The sequence below is a fragment of the Telopea speciosissima genome, chromosome 6 (assembly GCF_018873765.1).
Source record: "Telopea speciosissima isolate NSW1024214 ecotype Mountain lineage chromosome 6, Tspe_v1, whole genome shotgun sequence".
Classification (NCBI taxonomy): domain Eukaryota; kingdom Viridiplantae; phylum Streptophyta; class Magnoliopsida; order Proteales; family Proteaceae; genus Telopea; species Telopea speciosissima.
This window is the reverse complement of record NC_057921.1, coordinates 42,963,767-42,973,471: the sequence shown is the minus strand read 5'-3', so window position 1 is coordinate 42,973,471 and position 9,705 is coordinate 42,963,767. Positions and strand designations below refer to the sequence as shown.

The following is a 9,705-nucleotide window of genomic DNA, read 5'->3' as shown; positions in this document are numbered from 1 at the left end:
CTTTCCTATGATATAACTCCTCAGATTCTTTAAACAAGGAAGGTACATCTCGGCCAGACTTAAGAACCGGAGTTTTCTTAGAGCTCGTCATCTCTTAAAATAAAAAAAAAAGAGGGAAGGAGAAATAAATCAACTGTAGAAGTAAAGGAAAAGGAACTTACTTGAGTAAAAGAGGTGTAGTTGAAGAAAAAACGCAGAGTGGGATAGCTTCAGAGATGGAATGAAGTCAGAGAAACAAGAGATTTTCAAGCTTAGAGAACTCGAAGGCGATGGAGAAGAGAAGGCCCGGGAAGTTAGAACATTTTATGCCCTTGGGGGAAAGAACCAAGGCTCCTGATCCAACCAGTGATTTTAATTGAACGGTCAAGATGAAAGGAAGAGATGAAACAAGCGCATGTTTTGAGAATGAGGTAAGCTACCTCGACAAGGAAAGCACCAGGAAAGTAGGAAATTTAAATTCAAACTTTATGATATCCTCTCAATTTCCCTCAAAAGGCGTGAAATCCAGAAGATATATCGGACCCACGTGCGAACATCGATGAATGGCGGTGCGGTTATGAAGACTCACGAGGGTAAAATCGTCCAAGAGAGGAATGCAATTCAAAAAGGAAAGTAATTTATGATTGGTACCCAGTTCTGCCGGGGATTAAACTGATCATCACCGAGACGTAATGACGAGAAAAGAGTGTAGCTAATCGGGCATACAGGCCAAAACGTCGCTGCGTGTAATGAATGGATAATTCTCCCCATACCTCATTCTAGGTAAGGGAAGTAGGGGGCAAATGATACACCATACTTTACATACCTAATCCGAGCTCGACACATGGAATTATTCGGATTACAAGTAACCGACCCACGACCAGGATAGGTCAGACCATTAATGAAACGGTTGCACTAGTCTAGACACATCAGCAAGATCAGTTAAGAACTTCCTAGGGGATGGAGGCTGATAACTGTAATTCACGTGCAAGAAGATTCTGGATCCCAAAATCGGAGGTGGGGATCCCTCTTTCTAGAAGGGTTTCCTAATTCGAGCACACGGGGACCACCTTACAATGAAGGAACGTCCTCTGCAAATCCAAAGGAGGATCAGAGAAAGAAGGCTGGGGAGAAACTTGTATAAATAGGGGTCCTTGCACCCATGTATGGACATTCTTTCATCAATAGAGAAATCAAGAAACCCTAAAGAGTAATCTTCATTTTCCATGATCTTTTTTCTAGCCTAGTCTAGCTTGAAAGTTGCAGTGTTTGAGGATTTTTCTCGAGCATCATTCTTTGTGCAACAGTTGTGTTTGGCTTTTTACTAGTTATTTTTATATAATCTTTTTTTCTATTTTCAATACAAATGACGTTTTAGCAAAAAAAAAAGACAGAACTATCTCATCTTAAAAATTGAGTTTTGATCCAAATAAGTAGTTTTTGTGAGACTATATGAATATATAGTTGAAGACTACTACTAGAGTAGTTGATCGGTGCCTTACCAATAGTGTAGTCTCCTAAGAAGTAAAAGGTCACTGGTTCGACAATCATGTACAATCATGTCTTCACCATGTGCCTTAAGAAAACCCCTTCCCCCTTCCCTACTTCTCTATCTGTTTTCACTCAGTCACTCTCTAGTATTTGTAATCAAAGTCTCATGGGGCAACTTAGATATATGGACCAAAAAAAGAAAAACAAAATATATAGTTTCAACAATAAGGTCAACAAGTTAACCCATTGATTAGAAACTGGACTTAATTAGATTGGTCTGACGTCTTAATAATAATGACATTCTCCTTTTGCCTAAAGAACAATAATGGAACCTTCAATCATTAATTTTATTTTACCATAAAAAAATCATTAATGAATTCATACAAAAGATAATTCATTAATGGTATAAATTTAATATATATCTAAATTTGAAAATTGGAATTACACAAACTGGTTTAACCTTTTAGTAATGAAATTTCCCTTGCCTACATAACAAACATGAAATATTCAATCATTAATTGTATAGACTAAATAACTAAGAAATAATGTATTAAGTACTTGACCCTCTCCTAGGTAATCAATTTTGCAAGTAGAACCCATGACGTGGTGTCTGGCTTTGATACCAATGTTAAGTATATAACCGATATGCCAAAAGCTCCAGAGCTGATGGAACGCGTTAAATCGAACCCTTTAACCTTTCCCATATTAGGCTCGCCCAATCTATCACCCATACACTAGATCGAGCCCCATTGGGCACATAATGTAATTAGAGTCGATTCAGTTTTAGTAATTTATAATAAATGGATTAATGTTCTCTACGGGAAAACGTGGCCCTAATGCGAGTGTGAGCCAATGAGTGCATGTTAGCATCATAGGGGTGGGATTTTCACATTTCATGGGGGTGAGGCGGTCATTTCATCCCCTCTATGTTTGGGCATAGGCGGTACACTTTTCTATAGAGACTTTTGAACATAATAAGTTTTCTCACTTTTTCTCTGATGCACATTCAAGCGGTTGCCTCTACATTATAAAAAGATTCCTTGGACTGACCGAGTTTATTGCTCACATTAAAAACTTTCCATTTTTTTGCGTCAACGTAAGACGTTTCCTGTCACATTCTTCAGTTATACATTTACTTTTTCCCTTTTTTTTTTTTTGGTAAGAATACATTTACTTTCTCAGTTTTCCATTTAATCTAGGATATGTGGGCACCCATTTAATCTTAGCTTTGGTAGCAATTGTCAAGTATAAATCTTAGGTCCTCGGCCATTGTGGTGGCATTCCATTCCTTGTCACCGAATAGCTTCAATGGCTTTTATGAAGACTTTGTTATCTCTAATTTCTCTACTCTCAAGTGCTTTGCTATTGCATGCTACTGTTGAAGGTCCCAAGACCATCACTTTAAGTCTAATTCACCCATTCTCCCCCCACTCACCTTTCTATCCTGGGAACATAACAGATATGGAGAAGATTACTCTACTTATTCAAGGCACACAAGCTCGTATGCATCATCTATTCTCAACGATGAGGGAACGAAACTGGAATGGTAGTAGTGAGGTTGATGACATAGTGGCACCAGTGCAACGTAGTAATCTTTTCTATGTAGCCCAAGTGGGTATAGGTTCATTTTCAGCTTTTACTGGCCGAAAGGATATGCCTTATTTCTTGGTGATTGACACTGGAAGTCAATTAACATGGGTTCAATGTGAAGGTTGTGATCCTTGCATTCCCCTACAACAACCTAATTTCCCATATAACAGATCTAACAGTTACAAGCCTATTCCTTGTGGTGACCCAACCTGTCCAACTCCACGCCAGCCTTGCTTTGAATCATTTTGTGGATTTAGAATAGGTTATGGGGGGGACTCTCCACCCTTAACAGTGGGAGCCATTGTACGAGAGACCTTAACTTTCACTTCTGATTTTAGAGGTACAGAAGCTTACAACAATTTATTCTTGGGTTGTGGCTTTAAGAGCTACAACTATAACTTTCCACCAGAGAAAATTGGTGGGATTTTGGGCTTAGGGTTTGCTGGAAATTTTAATCTTCCTTTCTTGAACCAAGTAGGCAAAAAACGCTTCTCTTATTGCCTATCTATCTCTGAACACCCCAATTCTCAGTTAAATATTGGAGAAGGTGCAAAGATGGTAGGACCAAAAGTGCTATCAACACCATTGCTGAGAGGATCAAACGAAGCACTGTACTATTTGGACTTGCAGGATATTAGTATCCAAAATGTCCCCCTTAGACTACAGGGATCCTTCTCTGAAGGTTCTGCCATAGATACAGGATGTCCGATGACTATACTTGTTTCTAATGTTTATGCTCGTGTGAGAATTGGCTTTGTTCAATACTTTGCACAGTTTCATATTCAACCATTCGATAGTGGAAGTAAACCAAGAGAAGTGTCATTGTTAGATCTTTGTTTTCCTATCCCGCACGGTTTTAATATGTTTCCAACTATGACATTTCATTTCAGAGGAGCTGACCTAGTTGTGCAACCCACCGGTATACTTTTGGCAGGGAGTAATTATGTTTGTGTTGCACTTCAATCAGGCTCCATTACAATGATTGGAGCTTATCAGCAAACGCAATTCAAGTTTTCCTATGATTTTGAGTTGGGAGATAGAACACGAGGAGAAATTGGTGCTCTTCGCTTTGCTCCTCAGAATTGTGGGTCCCCTGCGTAAGATTTTTGTGGTTGAAATTGGGAGTTGGCTGGATGTCTCTTCATCTTGAAGCCAAGGAGCTGCAGAATGAATTATCTTTGTCTTCCTAAAGTAGTTTGTACTCAACAATCAAAATAAATAATTCCATTAAATGATCCTTTAGTCTCATATCCAATTTCTCTAGCTCATAGTTTAATAATCAAAGATCAAATTGAGGAAATTTTAAGAAGCATTAGGGCTTACTTTGATTTTGAAACGAAAGTTGGTCCTTTAGGAACCGTTTTTAAGGTATTAACCAAACATTAAGTTTCGATGACCAGATATTGAGTTTCCATATTTGCATGGGAACTCAATATTCGATTACGATATTATCTAGGACTATTATTGTCCAAAATCACCTTGTAAATCTTATTTCTTAAGAAATTTCAACCAGGGCTCTCCTTGTATATATAACTATTGTGAAGTGAGTGAAATATAGATCAAAATATTCAGCTCTAACATGGTATCAGACCCACCAAAGGCTGAAGCTGCTCAACCCTAGCTAGCCATCTTCTCCCCTCTTTCTCATGTCAAGCTCATTTCTTCCCCATCTCCAAGTCTACAAAATTCCCCCCATTACATCATCACCCACCACCATCTCCCCCATCGCCGCTTCTCTTTCCCCCTTTGTAAACTCTTCTTGCCACTTTCTCTCTCTCAAACTAACTCTCAAGAATCTTCTCTTCTAGAAGACGTAACTTGTTCTTTTTCTCATGGTCTAACAAGTCTTCAGCTTCATTGATGGATCTCTACCATACCCATCTGAAACCTCTTCCGCTAACTATTGGAAGGACAAGATGCAACTCTCATGAGTCTCCTTATTGTTTTCTCTCTGAAGAGGTTCCTCCTCTTATTATTGGAAAAAGTAGTAGTCACGAAATCTGGGATGCCCTTACAACAACATTCAACTATGTCTCTACTACTATAATTTTATCTCTGTATCTCGGCCTTCAAGATTTGGTTCACAAACTAGACGAACTAGTATCCTAGTTCTTACAGTATGCCAAATCTATCACTGACAAATTGGCAGCCGCTGGGAAACCATTGCAACCTAAGGATTTCAACATTCAATCTTTTGTGCACTTCGTCCTAACTTCAAGGATATTGTGCCTGCTCTCCTTACTTTCCCAAAGGCTATCCCTTATTCTAAAATTCATGGATTGCTTCTCAGTCACAAGTTGCTGCACTCTTCCTTCTTCAGTCAGCTGATATTATTTGAGACGCCTACCCTAGTAGGTACTCCCACTGCCAATACTACCCACCGTGACTCTACCTCCAATTCCTATGACTCCTAGTCTTCCCTACTTGGCAACTGGATGGGCAGGGGCCATGGGAGTCATTTCCTCAACCAGGGTGGTCGATTATGGTGTTCCATCTTTAATTGTACCAACCACACTGCCTCTACCTACTATTACCTCCAACCCATTCATCATCAAGCCCCACCCGTACCCTACCCATCTTACCTGCCCCTCGCCCACCGTCTAATCACTATGCCAACCCCCTCTCTTACAAACTCCACACTACTTCCTCCTTTGCCGTGACCTAGTACCCAAATATAGGTGCTACACATCACGATACTCCAAATATCCAATCCCTCTCCTCTATTGACAATTACACCGGTCCGGATCAACTTCATGTTGGCAATGGTAAAGGTCTCCCTATCTCTCAAATTGTTTTTGCATTTCTATCATCCTCCTCTTCTATTTCTTTATGTTTATCTAATGTAGTCCATATTCCCTCCAGTCTTTACTTTCTTAAAATTTTTTTTTAGCAATAATGGTCTAATTTTTTAATTTCACTCATCTCATTTTTTGTGAAGTATTAGATCACCAAGTCCATTAAGCTCTCCAGTCTGAGTAATGAGGGTCTCTACACCTTCACCCCTCCTTCAGAACCATCTCCTCCTTTGCCAGTATCACAAGAAGTCATTAGCTCAACTCTTATCTCTTCACCCTGTGCCTTTAGCAACCCCCTTTCCCCCTCTCCCACTTCTTTGCCCAATTTCACTTGGTCACTCTCTAGTACCTATAGTAAAAGTCCTATAGGGCAAGTTTGATTGATAAACCAAAAAAAGAAAAAATACATATATAGTTCCCACAATGTGGCCAACAAGTTAACCATTTGATTGAATACTGGAATTAATCTGACTAGTTTGACATCTTAATAATAATGACATTCCCCTTTTGCTTAAAGGAAATCTTCAATCATTTTCGTTTTCTTACCAAAAAATAATTATTAATGATATAAATACTAAATCTATAAGATCGAATTCTGGATTTATATAGTTTTATCTCTTACTAGTGAAATTTCTAGACCACCATATCATCCTTCGGTTTCTGCATGGCAGCAAGTAGCCTTTTCTTGTCGATTTTCACTCTACTTCTTCTAACGCTCTCCTTGATAGCCCTTTCTGTGACTCGAACCTATGACGTGGTGCTCGGCTTTGATACAAAATGTTAGGTACCTGATCGATAGGCCAAAAGCGCCAGAGTTGATGGAACGTGTTAAATCAAACCCTTTAACCTATCCCATACTAGGCTGCCCCAATTTAGCCCCACACACTAGATCGAACCCCCTTTGGCATAACATAATTAGAGTCTACTCAATTTTCCTAATTTATAATAAATTTTCTCACTTGGACGCTCTAATAGTCACCTCCAGATTATAAAAATATTCCATGAATAGCTGGGTTTGTTACTCACATTAAACCTTTCAATTTTTCCCCATCAGTGTAAGACAAAAACACCAACTATTTCCTTTTCACATCCTTCAATTATACATTTACTTTCCCTTTTAATTTGGGATTTTTGGGTAGCTTTTAACCATGCTTTGGTTGACAATTCTTAAATTATAAATGTCATGTCGTCGGCCATGTGGTGACATTAATTCCTTTCTCTGTCACCTAATAACTTAAATGGCTTTCATTGGTACTTTGTTATCTCTATTTTTTTCCCTCTCAAGTGCATTGCTACTACATGCCTCTGTTGAATGCCCCAAGACCATCACTCTAACTCTTTAAGGTCCCCTCACTCACCATTCTATCCAAGGAACGTAGCAGATTTGGAGAAGTTTGATCTACTTATATATTCAGATGCTTGAATGCGTCATCTATTCTCAGTGACAACAATGAGAGAATGAAACTGGAATGGTACCAGGGAGGTTGATGACATAGTGACACAAGTGAAATATATTAGTGTTTATTACGTGTTTACACCCTTTTTTTTTTCTATTTCAGTCAAGATTGACCTGTCCGTTAGTGATCGGAAAAGCAAACGGTCAGTGACTGATGAACTATTAGTTACTGATTCAATGACTGATGAATGGTAAGTAACCAACGAACTGCCAATGATTGATAAACGGCCAATGATCGATGAATGGTCGGTGACCAATGAACGACACAGTTAGTGCCTTACAAATGATCAATGATTGACGAATTGCCAGTGATCGATAAATGGTCAGCAGGGTGGTGATTTTCAATTCTCAAAGATGTGGGTAGTTTAATAACGACCTATAACTACTAGAAATCACTAGAATTACCAACAGAAACTATAAAAGGAATGCTGGCAATGAAGAATAGATCCCCGGATCAACATAATACTCTTTACACTTTTATCTTTTTACCAGTTTTTATATTTATCTTTCATCTTCTTATCTTTTTAGATGTAGATCTTTATCATTTTATTTTTTTAGATGCAGTCATTATTGGAGTTTGATTCCGGCCCCTAATGTCTCATTAGCCCGTGTTTCAAGAAGGATTCATTTAAGTCTTGCTTTGAGAATAACTCTAGCAATATATCTTTTCCCTTGTGTTTTAGAAGGCATTCTTTGTATTCACAGTGGACATCATGTTATCAATCATCAACTTGTTTCTATCCTTCTTCTTCTTGGCATTTTAATATTTCCTTTTATATTTAAACGTCCTTGGAGCGATCGAGGCACTGGAAAGATCTCGCTCTTTCTTGATCAGAATTCAGATTCAATTCACCTTATCATCTCTTGAGTCCTTCCGAATCTGGTACGCCTGTGAATCTTCACTTGACGCCGTTAATGCCAAAAATAGTACTAAACACTATATAGCCCAAGTGAGTATAGGTTCTTTTTCACCTGTTCCTTGGATACCTTTTTTCTTGATCATGGACATCGAAAGTCCCATAACATGGGTTCAATGTGAAGATTGCAATCCCTATTTGCCTCTAACGCAATCTAATTTCCCATAAGAAAATCTCAAAGTTACAAACCTATTCATTGTGGTGACCCACCCTGTCCAACTCTGAACTAGGATTGCTTTAAATCGTTTTGTGGGTTCAGAATAAACTATGGGGATAGTTCTAGGCCATTGACAGTGAGAACCATGCATTTAAGAGAGACCTTAACCTTCTCTTCTGATTTTAGAGGTACAGAATCTTACAACAATTTATTCTTGGGTTGTGGTTTCCAGAGCTACAACTATAACTTTCCACAACATAATGCAATTGGTGGGGTTTGGGGTATAGGGTATGGGGCCCCTGGAATTCATCCCTGTGGGAGCAAGCCGCCAAAAAAAATGAGATTGACCAGAGAAAGAGTGGGAGAAGATGCTGACTAGGGTTGAGTAGCTTGAGCCTTTGTTGGCTTTGATACCATGTTAGAGCTGAATATTCTGATCTGTATTTCACTTGCTTCACAATAGTTATATATACAAGGAGAGCCCTAGTTGACATTGGCTAGAAATTAATGTTAACAAGGTGATTTTGCATAATAATAATCCTAGATAATATGGTAACGGTATTGAGTTCCCCTGCAAATATGGCAACTCAATATTTAGTCAATACCTTCAAAACATTTCCCATAAGACCAACTCTTGTTTCAGAATCAAAAGAAGCCCTAATGCTACTTAAAATTTGTTCAATGTTATCTTTGCTTATTAAACTTTGAGATAGAGAAATTGGGTATGAGACTAATGTGTCATTTAATGGAATTATTTATTTTGATTGCTGAGTACAAATTATTTCACAGAAATAATTCATTATGCAGCTCAGCTCCTTGGCTTCGAGATAAAGAGGAATCCACTCTACTCGTAATCTCAACCACAAAAATTTTAAGAAAGGGAACCACAATTCTAAGGACCAAAGAGAAGAGTACCATTTTCTCCTCATCTTTTATCTACAAACTCAAAATCATAGGAGAACTTGTATTGCGTTTGTTGAAAAGCTCCAATTGTTGTAATGGGGCCTGATTTAACTATAGCACAAATACAATTTCTCCCTACCATAAATATACCGGTGGGTTGAACAACAAGGTCAACTCCTCTAAAATGGAATGTCATAATTGGATACCTATTAAAACTGAACGGGAAACAGAGATCTAACATTGGCACAAGTCTTGGTCTACTTCCATTATTGTATGGTTGGATATGAAACTGTGCGAAGTACTGATTCTTATTATTAAGCCTTCGAGGCGGTGATGAGAGCAGATCTCATCGTCTCTTCTGTTTTGCTCTGTGGCTCTGTTTGCTGATTCTAATATTACTCCATTGTTTATTTGTTT

General features: G+C 38.4%; 1 protein-coding gene across 1 annotated transcript; it reads left to right on the top strand.

Annotated features, from left to right (window-relative positions):
* The first annotated feature begins 2,778 nt into the window (after positions 1-2,778).
* LOC122665770 (aspartic proteinase CDR1-like) lies at positions 2,779-4,161 on the top strand. The gene has a single exon (XM_043861907.1). It carries the CDS (start codon positions 2,779-2,781, stop codon positions 4,159-4,161), a length of 1,383 nt encoding a protein of 460 aa, XP_043717842.1.
* The last annotated feature ends 5,544 nt before the right edge of the window (positions 4,162-9,705 follow it).